The following is a 20,360-nucleotide window of genomic DNA, read 5'->3' as shown; positions in this document are numbered from 1 at the left end:
GGCACGTTAAAAAAAAAAAAAATGAAGTGACCTGCTCTGGGAGAAATACAAAAATTGAGAGAAATAAACTGGAAACCTAAGTAAGCCACGGTCTGGAATGATGGGTGTAGAATTCTTGCTCAACTCCAAAAGCAATAAAAATGGGCAACATTCACCTATAATGTACCAAGCACCTCTGGAAGCTTCTAGAAAGAGATTAAATACTGGCTTAAACTCTAGATGCAAAGATAGCAACTCAATAGGAAGCAACCTTATGAGTTTTCTTGTGTGAAAATAGCAGATTAAACTTTGAATGGAAATTTATAAATTAATTTACAATTTTTAAGAATGTATTGGAACTTTATCACATTTTACCAAGCAGCAGGCTTTCTGAAAGACCTTTTTTTTTTTTTTTTGCAGGAATTGAAATAATTAAATTGAAGATTCAGTGTACCTTTTCAATCATTTTATTAAAAAACTCATTCTGGTTTTCTCTGAGGGAGAGATAAACCACTGCTAAGGGAGTGGATAAATCTTCTTTTAAAAACTGTATTCACCATAAAATATATGACACTATTTCCAAGTAACACCTAACAGAAGCAGGTCACATTAAAAAAAAAAAAAAAAAAAACTTGCCCTGTCATACTAGCCTTTTGTACTCTTTTCTATACCAAAGGTTAGGAGTATAAAGATGATTGAGATACAATCTAAAGCAGAAGAAAAATCACTTATAAACTAATGACTACAACACAGTAATGAAGGAATACACATCATGCTTGGGGAGGGGGGCGGGGGCGGGTAGGGAGAGAGGCAGGGCTTCACGTGGAGGTAATTGATTTGGATTTTGGAAGTGATGTGATTATCTGTTACTACTGATACTGTTTCTAGACCAAGGGAGCACTAGGTGTAAATGCTTGAAAATAAGGCCAGCAACATGTGGCTGTTTTCAGGAGAGTTAATGGTTTGGTGTATTTGGGTATCAGAAAGCTGGACACCAGAGAGGTCCCAATCCTCTGGGAGTCTAGAGATTATAGGTGTTTAAAGACACCACATCATAAACATCATAAACGGGTAAAGCAGTCAAGAGAGTGGAGGAAGGGGAGGAGAAGGAGCCACGAGAACTAAGGTATCATTCCATAGGAGCACTTAACATGTAAAGGGACCTTAATAATGGTTTCCTTAGTTATATTAATAGATGACGTGCATGCTCAGTCGCTTCAGCCCGACTCTGTGTGACCCCAGGCTGTGTAGCCCGCCAGGCTCCTCTGTCCTTGGGATTTCCCAGGCAAGAATACTGGAGTGGGTTGCCATTTCCTTCTCCAGGGGATCTTCCTGATCAGGAATCGAACCTGCATCTCTTGCATCTCCTGCACTGGCAAGAGGATTCTTTACCACTGTGTGCCGCTCAGGAAGCCCTAATTATAGGTGATATTCGAATGCAGTAATAGAGACAAGGCAACATAGGTAATATAGTACAATTGTAACTCTTGCCTACTTGTCTTAATAAAATGGAAGTGTTTATATATTATGACATCCTGAATCTTTACCAATAGCTTCCTGAATCAAATCTCTCCAGACCAGGAAAAAATATGCGAAGTTAAGTTGTTTTCTTGCAGAGAGCATTTTTTAGGCATTTGATATTTGAGGACCATCAATCCCATCTAAAGAGATTCTGTCCCTTCCCTCCAGGAGCTTAGAATCAGCATCAAACACATTAATACAGACAGGTATATTGGAATGCCACTAGGAACAAATGGAAACATTAAAGCAATACATGGATAGACAGGTAATTGCATTACGTAAAGGTCAAGTGTAAAGAGATTTATAGTGGAAGGAAGCAGGGTGCACTTAATCAGGGCAGAGATCAGGGACTACCTGTGGAAACAGGGCAGGTTGAGGGTAGAGTCACTTTCCTAATCAACCCTGGAAGATTTCATGGGAGGAGTAGGGATTTGGCAGCCACCATCAGCCTAACTTGGAGCTGAAGAGTCTCTTGCTATCTTGAAAATGTGTGATTTTTGAATTAGTGAATTGAAGGCTACGCATTATAATCCAGTCTAGTGAAGTGGGAGGATTCCTTTTCTCTCATCTTTGGCTCAGGGATCATTTTAAAAGGCCATCTCTCTCATGTGAGAGTGTTCTTTGAAAAAAAGTAAACTTCTAAAAGTGTATTAAAGATTGTAATGCCTAGTTTTACATCACATCTTAAATTTTGCCTACAAAATCAGATGTTGCTATTTTCCTTTGTGACCAATGTCCTTGACAATACTCAGGAACGAGAACTAACATTAAAGAAAGCATTTTTCAGATCTCAAAGAGCCACGGGAGACATCTTGGTTCATTGTCTGGCTGAACTTTATCCTATCTAAAATTTATGAGCACGGAAACCCTTCAGATAATTAGAGTTAAGTTCAAACCCTCTGCCCACTGGGTCTTTTATAAAGAAGGAACATTTCAAGAAGAGGAGGGGTGTCAGGAGATGCTTGGGTGACTTGACAAGTGTTCATTGGGTACTAAGATTTTAAAATCAGTCCTAAGGAGAGCTCATACTCTCTTTTGGCAGTACATTCAGGATCACTGGGGGAAATTTTTTTCACGTGAGATGAAATGCTCACTGTTCTAGAATTACATACAATTCCTCATGTCATATCTCCAGCGGAGGTTCTGAAAGAACTCTGAAGATACACAATTTGAAGATATTACATTGCCCCTCAATATTACCCTCTCCGGTCCTTTCATCTTGCTTAAAGATCTTATTTTCCAATCCTTTAATTATCTTTATGATCAAAACTGAAGTGCCCTTCCCTCTTTGTCTTGCCATGGAGGTAGCCGCTGGCTAGCATTAAGTCCTGTATTTATATTTTCCCATCCAAGGGCTCCCTTTCTTGTTTAAATCAAAATGTTGATGTTGATTCATCATATCTTTTGGAAAAGCAACAATAACAAAATGTAGCTTTGAACACATTTCAAAATAAGACACAGAGTGTACAAGTGAATTGGAGAAGGAAATGGCAACCCACTCCAGTGTTCTTGCCTGGAGAATCCCAGGGATGGTGGAGCCTGGTGGGCTCTCGTCTATGGGGTTGCACAGAGTCGGACACGACTGAAGCGACTTAGCAGCAGCAGCAGCAGCAGCAGTGTACAAGTGAACCAGAATTATCTTTCCTTTGTGTTTACTCTGGTCCCCATGTGGGCCCACTTCATGGGAAAGTAGGAGCCTTGATAATTTGTTTGCAGCAAACTATCACTTACCAAGGTAGTGATATTAACTCAGGTAAGCAACATGCTTGTTCCTTTCATCTCAGCAATTCCACACCTACTCACCTTGCAGTTGACTTTTCATAGAACATTAGTTTGCATTAAAAAAAATCCATTTAATTGCATTGGAAAAACACTTCACTGCCACGCTCCAGGCCGATACCATGTTGCAGCTGCTCCTATTTAAAGGATAATTGTAGCCTCCCTCTTCTACAAGGAACTAATTCTGATTTTGAAAGGATTTGTCCTCACAGTTTATCCTGATGAGAGAGGACTGGATTATTGCCGTGCGAAATAGCTGAATAGTCCTATTATGGCTATTATGCCACAAATGTTGTATATTGTTGAAGATCAAAGTACTGTACCAGACTCAATGGTGAGATGTACAAGCATGGCGCACTTCCCATATTATGTAAAAAATACTGCATTTTATGAGTCATTGAGTACCATGTGAGGTATCTGTGGACCCTCTATCATTTCCTTCAAACTTTCCTCATCATTCCAAAATCCTTTATTTTCTGGTTGAAAGGCTTCCAGTCTAGTCATTTCTCACTAGTCTCCCCAGGAAATAAACTTCAGTACTTTGTGTTCTCTTGTGGCATTATATTACGTATTGCATATCAGCCTAGTTTACATTTAAATTACTTTCGAAAATAGTGAATGACTCTGGACAACACTAAATTCTAACTGGCAAGTTGAGAGAATGTAAACCTTTCCCAACAAAACCCTTAATGATGTTTTCTGAAACTTTAAAACATGTAGGACTCAGGACTGTAGGTTCTAAGGAGACAAGCATAGCTATTTCACCCCATAACCTTGTTAGGAAGGTCAATCTATATATGTGTGCATAATGAGATAGGTTAAAATAGAAGGTGGCCCAATGAAGTTCAAACGAATGGTCTTTTTAAAAAATGAGGATTTTCTTCTATAGGAGAGATTGAGGCATTAGCTTTGCAGGAAAACTCACCCTTCCATAAGAGGCCAGTGAAAGACTGAATATTAATTTGGTTATAAAGTATGGCATACTTCCATTTTAGCTTTAAAATCTGATATTTCAAAATGAATTCCTACAAGATGTTTTTCATAGTCGATCTATAGAGATAGTCTGTTGTGGTGGTGGTTGTTGTTTAGTTGCTAAGTCATGTCTGACTCTTTTGCGACCCTGTGGTGGACTATAGCCTGCCAGGCTCCTCTGTCCATGGGATTTCCCAGGCAAGAATACTGGAGTGGTTTGCCATTTCCATCTCCAGGGGATCTTCCTGAAAGAAAAACTAACTGCCCAAACTAACAAAAAATGTCCCTTAGGAAGTACCACTTTGTTGTTGAATAATTTCTAATAAAACTCTAATATATCATGGATAGGATGAACTTTCTAGGGGATATTTTCCCTAAAGTAACACATCTTGTGTGTAATTTGGAGATATTACTTCAAGATTTAGGACTTAGCATAGTACAAAGAATCAGTAAACATAAAATGTGGTCAAGGAAAGCAACTGCAAATTTGAAAACATTACAATGTATGAAACCATAATTAAAATGATGATGGGTAATGTTTAGAGAACCAAATCAAATGCTAAGTGTGGTTTGTAATTACTGGTTAGGGTTTCCAATGTCATTTGTAAAACTAAATGAGACAGTGAAGTTAAATGTATAAAAATGAGGACCAGGTCTATGATAGAGGAGGCATTTTATAAATTGCAGCTATCCATGTTATTACATCAATTCTAGTGGGGAGATGTTTTGCCTATAGACACATATTTTCTGGTGCACAGGCTCAGTTGCTCAGTCATGTCTGACTCTTTTGTGACACCATGGACTGTAGCCTGCCAGGCTCCTCTGTCCATGGGATTTCCCAGGCAAAAATACTGGACTGGGTTGCCATTTCCTTCTCCAGGGGATCTTCCCAACCCAGGGATCAAACCCACGTCTCCTGCATCACAGGCAGATTCTTTATCACTGAGCCACTGGGAAGCCTATTTTCTGGTAATGAGGTATGTAAAATTCCTAGTTCAGATGACCAAGTGGTAGTCTGAACTATTCAACAATTCACTCATGTTTTGTTGCCACAGTCTCTGAAAGGCAGCGCAGGATCCTGGGAGTCAGCGTCCCCAGTGTCCGCTTGTGATTTTCAACCCCAAGAAAAATGCAGCCAGTCAATTTTATTTACTAAAATATTTAACATTCCCTCTCTGCCCATCTTATCTTTCCTTCTAGATCAACTGGCCTCAATCTTTTTAAAAGCTGAGAGCTTTTATTAAGTCCTATGCCGAGGCCCTACCCCAAATGAACTGAATCAGATTCTTTGCAGGAGGATCCCAGGCACAAGTATTTTCTGAAGCTTCTAAGGTGATTTCACTGAACAGACAGTACTGGAAACACTGTAAGACTCTAAAGTCATTTAAAGACGAAAGTGTTTTAAAGTAATTTGTTTTTATATGTTAACCTACACACAACATACAGCATAGTGCTTTCCCCCCAGCTCATAAACCTTTGATGCAGAATGCACACATGTGTGAATAAATGGACAAATAAATGAGTGCCTCACTGGAAGCTCAGTGGTAAAGAATCTGCTGCTACTGTAGGAGACTATGTAGGAGTTTGATCCCTGGGTCAGGAAGATCCACTGGAGAAGGAAATGGTAACCCACTCCAGTATTCTTGCTTGGGAAATCCCATGGACAGAGAGGCCCAGCAGGCTACAGTCCATGGGGTCACAAAAGTGTCAAGATATGACTTAGCGACTAACAACAACAAAAAGCCATGACATAGAGTTAAATGCCGCAGAAATTGAAAAGTAATGTAATGACTGGGCCGGAATTTGGGGGAGATTGGATATGTGTATACGTATAGCTGAGTCCCTTTACTGTCCACCTGAAACTATTACAACATTATTAACTGGCTAAACTCCAACATAAAATAAAAAAGGTTTTCTTTTAAAAGTTATAATGATCCTCTACTATTTTATCTTTCAAATCAATAAGATTTACTCAGAGGTCTTGCTTTTCAAATTTCCCCAAGTTTTTCTTGGTGGAAGTATACCCACCCATTTGGGACACGATCATGACCGATCCTGGGTGGAGCATTATCAAGAGAGTATTTTTTCAGATTGCACGGAGATGACACTCCTGGTCTACTCTCTATATATGAGTGATTAGAGCTAAGAACTTAAAATTTTTTTTGCCAACAGCTCAAATTCGTACCTGAGTTGGGAAAAACTTGATCTGCTTCCTGTCTTTCTCCTTTGCTCTTACACTACTAGACATTCAACACTTCTGACACCAGACGTGTGGGTTTTCTCCACATCAAGCAATTTTGTAACACCAGCTAGGTGTCCTACAATTGGACTCAATTCTGCCATTATGTACTTGGAGATAACATCAGAACCCACAGGGTAAGGGCTCAGACCCACAAGACTGCCCCCCAACACCCTGCCCCCCAAGACATACACACTTCCAGTTGCAAGTCTAGGTTGTTACTTGTGCTTCTTCTGTTTTTCAAACTTCAAACTTTTACTTTGTATTGGAGTACAGCTGATTAACAATGTTTTGGTAGCTGCAGGTGAATAGCTAAGGGACTCAGCCATACATATATATGTATCCCTTCTCCACCAGCCCCCTCCCCCTTTATCCAGGCAGGCACATAACACTTTTTAAAAAAAGTATTTATTTCACTGTACCAGGTCTTAGTTACAGGACACAAGATCTTTGATCTTTGTTGTGGAATGTGGGATCCAGCTCCCTGCCCAGCGATGGAAATCAGGTCTCCTGCGTTGTGAACGCAGTCTTGAGCTACTGGACCGCCTGTGACCAATCAGTTATAAATCAGGGGTCCCTATGGCACCTCCTTGGGGTTGATTACTTTTCTGGAGTGGCTCACAGAACTCAGGAAAATGTTGGCTTACTGTCTATCACTTGATTATATAAGGGTATAATAAAGGACACAGAGGAACAAATAGATGGAAGACCTACAGAGGGCAAGGTATGAGAGAGGCCAGCACCTCTACTGTTCACCACTTTGGAAGCTCTCTGAACCCTGACCTTTGGGATTTTTATGGAGACATCATCACATATGACCGATCAACCACTCCTTGAAGGATCTGGAAACACAGAGGTTCTTCTGAATCCAGTAGAGAAAAATTCTTTTATCTTACAGTTCTCTCTCCGTATACCAATTCACACCGTGTTAATCTGGCGGTAGAGAGGAAGCTGTATTCTTGCCACGTAAAATATGATGAGGGAAGAAAGAAAACAATAACTTAAGATGAAAATGATGTAAGAAATATAAAGCAATGCCTAACAAAATGTTCCTAAAGGAGCCATGTATAGACCTCAAGGGATGTTCATTTTATCCTTCCTTATACTAGACAAACCTAGACAACATATTAAAAAGCAAAGACATCACTTTGCCAACAAAGGTCCGTAGAGTTAAAGCTGAGGTTTTTCCAGTAGTCATGTATGGATGTGAGACTTAGACCATAAAGAAGGCTGAGTGCTTAAGAACTGATGCTTTCAAGCTGTGGTGTTGGAGAAGACTCTTGAGAGTCCCTTGGACCGAAAGGAGATCAAACAAGTCAATCCTAAAGGAAATCAACCCTGAATATTTATTGGAAGGACTGATGCTGAAGCTGAAGCTCCAATACTTTGGCTACCCAATGCTAAGAGCCAGTTCACTGGAAAAGATCCTGACGCTGGGAAAGATTGAAGGCAGGAGGAGTAGAGGATAGAGGAGGAGATGGGCATCACTGACTCAACTGGCATGAGTTGGAGCAAGCTCTGGGCGTTTGGTGATGGACAAGGAAGCCTGGCCTGCTGCAGACCACGGGGTGGCAAAGAGGCAGACACGACTGAGCGACTGAACATCAACAACAACAACGCAGCCTTAGCCTTCGCTAACCCTGCAGTGGGGCAGAGACCAGGGGAAGGTGAGGGCTGGAGGCAGAAACCAGCAAGAGAACGGAGACTCTTACAGCCCATCCATCCTGCCTTCCCTCGGGGTCCCTGGGACAGAAGACCAGTTAGAGCGCGCAGAGGGTTGGCGCTCCCCGAGGGTTCCCGGCCCCCACAGTGGTGCAGGCAGGAGCAGTCACCTCCACCCAAGAGCGGGAACTGGGGTAGGGAGCGAACGCTGGGTGGGGATGGCCGCGCGGCTAGAGGTGCTGGGCGCCTGAGAGAGGTGGGGACGGCCGCAGCGGGGGCGGCGGGAGCGGGGCGGGGCCGGGGGCGGGGCCGCGGAGCGGGATGGGCCACAGCGCCCCCTGGCTGCGTGCTCCCCGCCGGGCCCCGTGGCCGCCTCGGGCTTGGGCTCGCCGGCCCCTTTGTGTGCGTCGCGCCGCTGCCAGGAGACCGCGGCCCGGGCGCAGCGGAGGCTTCCCGGGGCCCAGACGCGCTTTCCTGGTCCTTCTCCGCTCCACCCTCCTCCGGCCCCCGGCCCCGAGCGTTCGCCATTGGGCCGCCAGCAGCCCGCGTCCCGCCGCGCACCCCACCCCACCGGGCCCGGGGCGCTCACCGCCCCCCTCTACACACCACACACACCACACACACACACACACACACACACACACACACACACACACACACACACACACCGCCCTGTCCCCCTCTCCGGTCCTCCCCACCCCATTCCAGGCCTCCAAGGTGGAGAAAATAAACTCCAAGCAGAGCAACTCAGAGACTTCAATAAAACGCCCAGGACCTAGAGCCCGAGCGCGTGTGCCGGGCGGCGAGGGGCGCGGGAGGCGGGGAGGGGACGCGGGCGGGGGGACAATGAGCGCATGAAGTTACCTGCCCGGCGGCGGAGCGGGCTGCGCGCTCGGCGCCGACGGGTGCGCGCCGCGGCTTGGGGGAGAGTTGAGCGCTTTTCCCCCCTCTTTTTTTTTTTTTTTCTTTCTTTCTTTTTTTTTTTTTTTTCTCCTCTTCTTCTTAAACAAACCACAAACGGATGTGAGGGAAGGAAGGTGTTTCTTTTACTCCTGAGTCCAGACACCTCTCTCTGTTCCGTCTAAGCTTGTTTTGCTGGACACTTTTTTTTTTTTTAAGGCACAGAAAAGGAGTTTGCTTGATGTGAGAGTGAAATGGACGTAAGATTTTATCCACCTCCAGCCCAGCCCGCCGCTGCGCCCGACGCGCCCTGTTTGGGACCCTCTCCCTGCCTGGACCCCTACTATTGCAACAAGGTGAACGCTCTGCTTTTGTTTCCGCCGCGTTCTGGCTGCTTGGTCCCGGGAGGGGGGCGGCGGCAGACCCGCCGGCCGGCCGCGGAGGCCGGTCTCCCGGGCGCGCTCGGTTCGCAGCCCCGCGGCTGCCGGGGCGTGCGCTCGGGGAGTCAGTTTTGCGGAGCAGCTCCCGGCTTTGCCCTGCACCGCAGTGGTGCGGAAAGTGACGCGCTTTGCTCCATCGTTCCCTTCCCGTTGATCGCGACTCAGTAGCCCTGCCTAGGGTTGCCACGGGCGCTGGGGGGGGGGGGGAAAAATTAAGAAAGATCCGCAGAATACTTTGGGGGGTGTGTCTGGGGTCCCGGAACGCAGGCAGAGAGAGAATTCCGTTGATTTTCTCGTTTCCCCTTCTCCCTCCTTCGCTCCTGTGCGGGCTGTGGGGGCTCGTGGCACCGCTTCCCGGCCCGGGATTAGTTGCCAGGGGAGCCGCTGGGAGTCGGGGTGCCAGGGACCCGGAGACGCCCCCCGCCAGGGAACGGCGCTCCGCAACTCTTTTGTTTTCCCGAAGCCGATCGGCGGCAGAGCCCAGTGTCCGGGCTCGGGTCTGCAGGCCGGGGTGCCGCGGGAGCGCCGGGTCCCGGGGACAGCTCCCGCCCGGAGGTGCGCGCAGAAACCGCGAGTTTGTTAGGAACTGGGCGGGCGCGCCGCGTTCATGTTCGGAGCAGCAGTACTCGCTGCGGGACGCGAACAGGTCCCGAACTGGACTGTACCCAAAGCCCGGGGACCTCAGGTGCCCAGGCCGCGGGGGCCCGGGGCGAAGCTGGCCGGGAGAGTGAGCGGGGTTTCTGCGGAGCTCCGCTTGTCCCAAGGATGGAACAGTCTGTGGGTACATAGGAAGGGGGCGACTCCTAAGCTTTCCCGAACTCTCACCTCCCGGAAGGAGGACGCGTGGGGGACCAGGTCCGAGAGCAGCCGCAGGGCCACGGCTGTCCTCGCCTCGGGCTTTTTGGACAAGTCTAAGCAGTCCCGCCCGGTGAAACGTGGCGGGGAGAATTGAGTTCTCTGAGACTCTGGGCGAGCGGTTTAGACGCCCAGCTCCCGCTCGGTGGACACCGTGCCTCTGCCAGCAATTCCGTGTCGGCCTCTCGGTGAATTCCACTGGATAGAGCGTTGGGACTGGTAACATTTGCCCGGTGGCGAGTTATCATCAAGCAGCTATTTTACGTGATCCGGAGGTATTTAGCGCGTTTCAACCTCAGCCCCCGGGCCCCAGCACGCTGCAGACTCGCAACTCCGAGTCCTGGTCGGTCCAGGCGCGCGCGCACTGGCTCGCGCGCGCGCGCGCGCACACACACACACACACACACACACACACTCACACTCACACTCCAGACACCCTCCAGACACACACCCCACAGAGCTGTGAGTTATCTCATCCCGCGGAGAAGTTCCCTGATGCCCTGTGTACAGTGTGTAAGACCAACGTGTGTGTGTTGATGATGTCTAGGCAAGTTAGAAACCAGAGGAATCTAGTCTTGGGCAAGGTAGAAGGGCTTTTCATCCCGCAGGAAGCAGCTCTGTAGCTAGGGACAAGTTGGAGGGTAAGGGAACTTTGACCAGAGAAGTTTCTGTGATGAAGTTTCATTATTTGTTGGTAACATAGCTCTTTTACTCTAAAGTCTGGTTTGCCTTAACAAGGAGGTGTTTTGTGTATGTAACATTTTATTTTTGCATATAACACGACTACTGACAAAAATAATAGAAAGGCAGCAGCATTCTTGATAGCAAAGACCTATTCCGCAGTAGTAATTGGAACCAAAAGGTCAGAAACATTTTGTCACTGAAACTGGACAAATCTTATAAAGTTTATCTGTGGTTTTATAATGTCTTAGATACACATTTCACTCGTCATTCTACTGATAGGAGGGTCAGATTTAATTTGAAAGTTAAATGCTTTGGAAAATCAAGAATTGGTCCAATATATTAAATCATTTTCCAATTAAGTGCTTTAAATAATTTTAGTGGGTTGTACTGTGCATTGAATAAATTAATTTAGAAAGTCTTCAGAATTTTTTTTTTACTAGCTCATTGAAGTTCCTTTTAAGTCACCCCATGTACAGGGAGCAAACTGTTCTTTTTAAATGCAAATTAGCCACCCTTTCTATAGACTGGATGCAAGTCTTCTATTTTACTTATTCAGGGAATAATGGATTTTTAAAGATGCACAGTCATAAGATACACTTTTCATAGTAGGAAGAGACTTCATGGAAATGTTTGCCTCAGGATGTCTGCTCCTGCCCTTCTCTGGGTAGCAGTCTATCAACTATATTTGTCACTCATTCTTGATTATATTTAGAGTACTGAGTAGATTTGCTAGGCCCCAGAAAGCCCTGGCACTAATGTTTTCTACTCCACCGTGATTAGCATTGGCACAAAATTTCTGTCCGGTTCCACAGTTTGAGCTGCTTACAGTGTAGTCAGCCAGTGTTCATTTTTGCAGTGACTCAAGTAGATTTGCAGGGATCTGAAAGGTGGACAGAAGTTTGAAAGAGGTGAAATAATCTTTATCTACATTAGTAAAAACAAGTTAGCTCTGACTCCCCCCAAAGAGAGAAGATTGCAAAGTAAACCTTGTCTCTTTCAGAGGTGTCACTAGTGTGTAGTTGATTACACGGAACAGTCACTTTGTCAGGCTATTTGTTTTCAGTAGGATGATAAGATCATAAATTACTAATTGTCTTTATTTGAAATCTGTCGACACTTTACTGAAGTCAGTTTGCTAAATCCCAGCAGAAACCAGTATCTTTCTGTGCTTCAGCACCACGCACTGTGACTAGACTTTCTGCAGTGACATTATTTTTTTCAATGTCAGGAGAGACCCTAATCCAGAAAATGAATATCCTCTTCCTGGAGCTTTTCTAAACTAAAACGAGGTTGTTTTACTTTGCTGACATTCTCCAGCACTGCTGCTCTATAGATTGCCAAAACACTACTTATATTGTTCAGTTAATAAACTCTGGAGGGGCAGTTTTTTGGAAAACAGTTTAATTTAGTATCGCTCTGTTGCAAGAACACGTTCGGTTATGAGCACATCATCAGGCAGAGTGGCCTCTGTTTTCACAGAGCCCATTGGGGGAGAAAAGTGAGAACAATACATCGATGTTAGTTATGGCAACTGTGCGAAGCGTCTCTTCTTATACAAACAGCCAGAACTGGATGGCATGTTGCTGTATTTAGGTCAGCCTTTGAAAGAGCAGTGTAACTCGTAGACTGGACAGGAACATGTAGGCTCAAAGTAACACTGTTTACCTCTGGCAACTTAAAGCATGGCTTTGTTTGAGACTTTGAGAGATGGGTACCATACTGGAGTTTCATCTGATGAAGGCTATTTTAAGTAACATTGTATCCCTTAATTGAACTGAATATTACCAAAAGAAATTGGATTATAGGCACTCCCAATTGGAGTTCAGTAGTAAAATAGAGTCCTCTTTTTTGTTCTAGTTGAAGATGTCAGAACATTAGTTTAAATATATACCCACAGAGTAATAACAGTTCCTTTCAGTTTCTAGTGCAGTGTCATTTCTGAAGATTGTTTTCACTGATTTTATGCTAAATTGGGACAAAGAAGTGGCACTTTTTCATTTCTGCAATGATGTGATGTGTTCAGTTATTGCTCAGTATCTGCCCACATAAGGAGTAGTAATACAATTATGTTATGACATGGCTAATGACAGGGATGCTGACCTCTGCCAGCAGTGGGAGAGGAAATAATGGTCTTTACTGTTCTCAGCGGTTGCTTTTGTGGAATCAGGCCCTGAATCTTTCTTTGACTGATTTAGACACAAGGAAGTTCATAACACAAACCCATGCTTAATACTGGCTGTATACAGAGTGAAAAATAATGGGCGTTTGGAATATTGGGCTTTTGTCATTGAAATGAGGAAGGAAAATGTATCATCTTTTCACATAAACATAGGAGGAAGAACCTGTTTGTGATGAACTCTCACTTAAAATGTCAGATCTAACAGTAGACATTTGATGACTTCTGAGAAAAACAAGATTCATTGTCATCTCTGCAGAATCTCCTTCAAGCTTATTTTCCTGTTTAGAGTATTATGTGTTTTCTTTAATGTAGCAAAACTCACCCTTCCTAAAATACAGGATTTGCAAGCACATTATGATGGAGTCATTATTTCTGCTTTAATAACTGTAAGAAAAAGGAGGAGGAGGGGAGAGAGGAGGGAGGGGGAGGATTATAAGCAATTTAGAGCATCATGCTTGGTTAGTTCCTTCCCTACCCCCATAACTTCTAGGACTTTGGGAAATTCATAGTTTGAACATCATTAGTGTAATTAAAACTCCCATGGGAGTTTTATTAAGCTGGCATCTTTTGTAAGTTTTGAGGTCTTTAAATATGTTTTAACTAAATTTATAGGTAAGAGCTTTGAGCTAAGCAATCATATGGTTTTGGCCACTAAGTCAGATGTCATACTAAAACCTCAAATGTAGCTATTAATATCTTGATTTTGTGGGATATCTCAGTGTCATAAACTCCAATTTTAAATGTCTATGCAAAAATTTTAGTTTTGAGCTTTGGAGCTCATAATGTTATTTTTAAAATAGTTTACATTATTTACTATTCTCACATTTTACCATTTATTTTAAAATTACTGCGTGATGATATTAAGGAGCATTTTGATATTTCTCTTAGCTGGGAAAACTAAACTAATACTTAAATATTATCTCATCAGCTGCTTATTGTTGTTTTTATAAGTGACGTGATTGCAAGGGACTGAGAACGGAGAAAAATGTAAGGCACTTGAATCTGAAAGAAGCAGGGAAAGTTCCAAGTTAACAGTGGTTTTCTTAGGACCAGAATGGGTCTCAAATGTTGGTTTTGGTGTGTGGGGCTATGTCTTGTGGTCATACTTTTTTTGTGTGATGGGCTCAATTCAAGAAGGGGTAGGTTAGGGGGCTGGGGCAGTGGGCACAGAGGAAACCTTACCATGAAAGATGACTTATTCTCGTGCTTTCCAACATTTTGCTAACTTACTAGAAAGCTGAAAAAGACCTGGGGATATTTCTCTACTACTGGAGATCCTCCTATCTTGATGGAAGCCTGCCCTCAGCATCTGGTCTGTCTTTGTGTCTGGTGCTTCCTCCCTACCTCCTCCTCATCCCCTTTCCAAACACTCCCAGTCCTGGAACAACTCCCCCTCCCCTGCTTTTCTCCTTCCCAGTCTGGGTCTGAACGTGAACGGTTTATATTTTCTCACCTGAACGCCCTCTGCTCAGATCCTTGGCTCACCATTGTGTTCATCTTGGCCGCCTTTGGTGCCTATCTTCATTGTCACCATTGCCATCAAAGCCGTGTTAGCAAGTCCATCCTTCTCCCAGTACTTGACCTTTTTGGGGCACAGAAATTGGAAACTTCCAGTCCGTAGGCCCAGGTCCACTTCTTAGGTCCACAACTAGGCTGCTGTCCTTTTCCCCAGCTGAGTGGATGACCTAGGGTCATAGAATAGTAGACTAAGAAAACAGATGTGATTCTGAGAGGAAAGCCATGGTGGGTATTTCTAAGCTCTCACTGTTCCTTTCTTCTAGCACATTTTAGGCACAGTGTATCTAGAGCTTGGGATCAGCTCCTTGAATATCCCTTATCAGTGAGAAATCTTAATTTAGACTCTAAAATAGTATGAAAGTGGGACTATGATCTTCTGATCTTTAGTTGCACATGGTAAGTTAGGTAGTTACACTTATAGTGATTATATGGGTTGGCATGTTTATGTGTTCTCATCAGCATGTACATAGATAACTAAGATGGGAATGGTTGGAAATGAAGAACCTATTTAATCACTTTTAGGTAACTTGTCATCCTCCATCTTAGCTTATCCAAAGGTGAATCTCAAGGTTTCTGAGAAGTCATAAGGTAGAATATTTAACTTATATTTTTCAAGGAAAAGTAATGTACTTATCATGACTCAATGAACTGTTATGAACAATTGCATTTTAAAAATATTGGATCAACTGTTAAAGATAAAACTTATGTTGTATATAGCCAAATATAAGAATCTAACATGTATATCTTTAGGAGAAAACAACATTGTGATACACCATAATTATAAATACTGGTGGGCCCCAAAGACATAGTTATAATCTTGGCTGCAAGAAGCTTCCCAATGAAGCATCTGAATGTATGAAAGCTGCCTTGTTTAACTGAATTTAAACAAAATTTTAACATGGGAATGTTTACTTTTACCAGTCTTAAAGATAGTTTCTTTTTTCTTATTTATTTCCATTTTCATGTTATTAATATACATCAGCTTTCCATGGGCTTCCCAGGTGGTGCAGTGGTAAAGAATCCACCAGCAATGTAGGAGATGCTGCTTCAATGCCTGGGTTGGGAAGATCCCCTGGAGAAGGAAATGACAACACACTCCAATAATCTTGCCTGGAGAATCCTGTGGATGGAGGAGCCTGATGGGCTGTAGTCTATGGGGTCGCAAAGAGTCAGACACAACTGAGCATGCATGCACGCAGCTCTCCATGTATGCAGGTTCTGCATTGGCAAGTCAACCAACTTCAGACAGAAAATATTTGGGTGGGGGCGGTATGGAGAATCCCAGAAAGTTTCAGAAAACAAAACTTGAATTTGCCCTGCACCAGCAGCAACTATTTACATATCATTTACATAGTGCCTACAGCTATTAGCATAGCATTTACATTGTATTAGGCATTATAAGTAATCCCGAGATGATTTAAAGTAACAGAGGATGTATGTAGGTTACATGCAAATACTGTATCACTTTATATAAGGACTTGAGAAACTTCAGATTTTGGTATCCGAGGGGAATTCTGGGCCCAGGCCCCTGAGGAGGCCCAAGAACAACTATTATTCAATTGATCATTTTCTTTGAAGATGTACTTCCCAGAATCAGATAGCCTGTGGTCTCCAAGGGCCAGCAGTAGATAGTGAATTGTGTTAAATGGACTGTCCTGCTAGGAAAGCAACCTACCAAGATGCTACAGCATATATCTACCCTAATGAAGTTGAGCATTTTTTTGTTTTAAACCATGCATGCCAAGTTTCATCCTAAAGAGTAATTTCTCATTAAAAACAGTTGAGTTATAAACTGCTTAGAAATGTGGTTTATAATGGAAGTGCCAACAGACTGTTAATTATAGCAGTTCTTCCATAAAACTTTGAGACATGGAATTCACATTAACCTGAAATGAGTCTTTCCTGGTTATAACATGTTCCTCCCTATAGCATTCATTTTGAAAATGAGAATGTTATATTGCTCTGTGCCTGGATGCAGCAAAAAGATCGGAGGAGGGGTGATGCCAGAAAGAAACCCCCTGTTCTATCAAGAGGTACCGATATTTCCCCAGATCTCTTTATTTGATCTACAGTGAGAGTTTGCCTGACTTTTAAAATCTATCTTCAGATTTCCATTGTATTTATGAAACATTATCACTGATTTATTTTTATGCTAACAAAGGTCATGAAACCCGTGTCACTCTCAATGCTTTTCTGTTTGTCCATTTTTCACTTTGGAGTTTTTAATGGTTCAGCTTTAGCCAAGTATTTATTGGTTTTCATTCTTGAGTTATGTGCTTTTATGAAGCTGTTTTGAAAGGACTCCTAAATAAACTAGTGCCATGGTTGGTTGGTAACAAGCTTTGCTAGTGGCCAAGAAAATATAAAAGTGTTTTGAGTTACTATGTGGGCTTATAAGTTACGTGTATCTGATCCACAGTTATAACACTATCAGTTGCTGCATGGAATACTTGTCCATTCAAGTCTTTGAGCCCCTCTCTGGAAGTTAGTTACCTGGTAGAGAAATTGGCATGCAGGCACGCATGCACATGTGTGTGTGTATGTGTTGAGTGAGCATGTGTTTTACTGTGTTTCACATTGTCCTGGATATATTTCTTCCCATAAATGCCTGAGAGTTTACCATAAGTGGCAGAATCGCTGTACAACAACAAAGGCAATCATACTAGCTAGCAGGAATGCCTCATTACCACTCCTTTTTAAGAAACCTAGCCATATTTCACATGTGACAGTTTTTCACCATGATAGGGCTTTAATTGGGCAAATTATACCTTAATAAGACTAAAGAACTGGATCTTTTCTGAGGAAAACCCTAGGCCTCTCTGAAGAAAAGACTTGTTGAAGATTTCAGATAAAACCTGAGCTCTTGAACCTGTGTTGACTTACCCCCTAGGCAAAATAAATATAACCCTGAAAGGATATGGTTCCCTCTACTTGTTTCCCATTCTGTTTAGAAGCCTGACTCTGTTCTATGTCTGGTAAAAGTTCTGATAACTAAAAATCTTTCATCCACCTGTGTCCCAATCTTGCCTGCATCCACTAGAGGAAATAACTTATGTTTGTATCAAGGCACCCTTAGGAGCCTCAAGGGGTCAACAGCGGTAGATTATTTTGAAACCATGTGAGAAAAGATGTTCAAAAATTCAAGCCATGATAGACCTTAGAAAAATACTGTATTCTAAGCCCATTCCTTCTATTTCTGCTACCTTAGTGGAATGACTTTTTCTCCCAAAGTCGTAGATTAGTGATTCTTTCAGGAAAGGAGCAAAAGGAATAACCTTTCTAGCGGGTCAGAGGTGAATTGGGGAAAATGAGGTGTGTGTCTGTACAGCCTGTAATCTCCTTCTCTCAGATATTGATAAGCCCCCAGGGAGTGTCTTTTTCGCTTTCTACATTGTGAGTCAGTGCACCTAATGAGAGATGTTAGGATGGAATCTGTTGTCTATGGTGCAGTGTAAGGAGATAAAATAAAGTTGAGAATGCCTGCTCCAGAGGGAAATGACCTCTTGTAGTTCCTGACTTCAGGGGTCTAAGCTTGCCCCTCACTCCCTTCCTCTGATATATGGGCCAGAGATGGGCAATATAATGTGCAAGATTAATTAAACAATGGACCAACTGGATCTAAAGATAGTCCAATTACACTGAAAGCATGTCTGTGCACCACCTGATATTCTTAAGTCCTTTAACTCAATTAAATGGTTAATTTGAAAAATGATGGATAAAGTGTTACATGCATTGGCATCTCCAAGCCCTTGTAAAAAACCAACTCTTTCCTTCTACACCAATATGCCTTCACCTAAAATGCCAGGAACAATTGTATAAAGAGAAATGTTAATAATAAAGAGGCAGGATAACCTTTCAACAAAAAGTATATTTTATCATTTGGCAGATGCAGTCATGAACATTAATCATAGAAACCTGCAGATAGTAGAAGCTTAATATCAAAGCTAATGATTTATTTTATGTTAATGACTTTCTGCCAGGGCATAAAAGACTGTTCATAATGGACTCTCTGCACGGTGTTCAGTTACTAAGGCTGATGGGATAATCTTTTTCTCTCTCCAAATTAAGCTTTTTGAAATACATTATGCTGTTATTTTTCAAGGTAACTCTCCAAAATTTCCTGCAAAACTAATCTTTTAAGAACTGATTAAAGAAATAAAGAAGAAGAGAAATCCCAAAGCAGCTTTTCTAGTTCATGAACAGTTTGAGTTAAGTAAAGAGAGAAAGTTTGCATGTATGCTAATATCCCTGAACTTGGAATGCCAAACGGTTTTCAAGTCAGCCTTTGGTGACAAGGTCTGCCTTTTGGAGATTCAGTTCCCATAACTACATTCCCCAATAGAACCTGTTTTCATTGATTACTGGCCAATAATGAACTGAATGGTAGTAAAATCTGGAGTTGTTCACTGGGAAGTTTTAAAAATCATGTTTACAGCTAGTTATAACCAACATTATATTTCAATAAGAGATAATTTGCCTACTAAAGTTCACATAATGTGCTAATCATGTCTAGTGGTTAATAAAGGCCTCCCACCTCACTCCCCTGATGGCTATAAAAGGCTATTATATTCATGGCAACAGTTCAGGTACAGCTGCTGTGTGTTAATAATGTAGCATTGTCCCACTAATCAACACAGCAAAGGTCAGCACCCCTAAGCACCTAAACTGCCTATTCTCTCTCCAAAATATTTATTGACACCTTAAAAGCATATCTGATCTGAAGTTTTCCTTAACTTGGAGTTAGTTAATTCCACACCAAGCTAATTGGGTGATAAAGGTTTTGTAACCTAAGCTAGGTTGTGGAGGAGATGAATATAGATTCATACTAATCTCCCATAAACATGGTTCTCTTTCTGCAGTCATTGACTGAATTAGTGTGAGGTTGTTAGAGCCATGAACCCTTTTATAATTAAGTAAATGTGTTCCAAAGGGAGACTGTTTTCAGATTTTACATGTTATTTGAAGAGACGTTTGGAAGAAAAACAACTTTTCAATAACCAGAAGCTTTTAAAGTAAACGGAGCGAATCAGAAAATGAGAAGGGATATTTAAAGTCTAAACAGACAGGAATCCGTGTTAGTTTATAGACCTGATCCAGTAGTGAAATATTATTTGCTTAATTGTTCTTTTGGCATAGGGAAGCAATAAGAGTAAAAGCTTCTTAAACCATATTTTCTGCACACAAAGAACATATTCACGTGGGATTTCCATTTTGCTAGAAAATCGCACAAATCAATAAGCCAGCACTTATCTGCATTAAAATTAGGCAGACAACAGTTTACAGGCATAGTGATAGTGTAGTTCTCTTGATCCCCTTGGTTACTGTTTAAGATAATCCTTGCCTTTGTGTCCTCAGCAGCCAAAATGTTAAGTGAACAAGATCTCCTTTTCTCATCTTGCATTATTGTCTTCTGGTTTCTGTTATTCATTTGGATAGCCTTGTGTGCGTGTGTGAGAGTGTCTTCTTCCTTGAGGACTTGAGAACCTTAAATGTTTTCAGAAAAGAAAAAGAAATGAAACTCAACTGTTTCCATCACCAGGAGAAACGTGAAAGGCGATCTGTGGGAGGAGCCTCTGTGTAGCACATAATGTAGGGCGGTACATTTGTCATGCTTTAAATATATAATGCCTAC

At 42.6% G+C, this 20,360-nt stretch overlaps 1 protein-coding gene across 5 annotated transcripts in view; it reads left to right on the top strand.

Moving 5' to 3' along the window:
- The first annotated feature begins 9,160 nt into the window (after positions 1-9,160).
- TOX (thymocyte selection associated high mobility group box) overlaps positions 9,161-20,360 on the top strand; it is a 309,096-nt gene continuing 297,896 nt past the window's right edge. For all 5 annotated transcript variants that reach the window (XM_042254239.2, XM_042254237.2, XM_004011695.6 and 2 more), the window contains exon 1: positions 9,161-9,408. In XM_042254239.2, coding sequence (XP_042110173.1) covers positions 9,307-9,408 — 102 coding nt within the window. In that variant the 5' untranslated portion in view covers positions 9,161-9,306. The remainder of the gene's footprint in view (positions 9,409-20,360) is intronic.

The sequence above is a fragment of the Ovis aries genome, chromosome 9 (assembly GCF_016772045.2).
Source record: "Ovis aries strain OAR_USU_Benz2616 breed Rambouillet chromosome 9, ARS-UI_Ramb_v3.0, whole genome shotgun sequence".
Lineage (NCBI taxonomy): Eukaryota > Metazoa > Chordata > Mammalia > Artiodactyla > Bovidae > Ovis > Ovis aries.
Note: the sequence above shows the minus strand (reverse complement) of the source record. Positions and strands in the feature narration are given on the sequence as shown.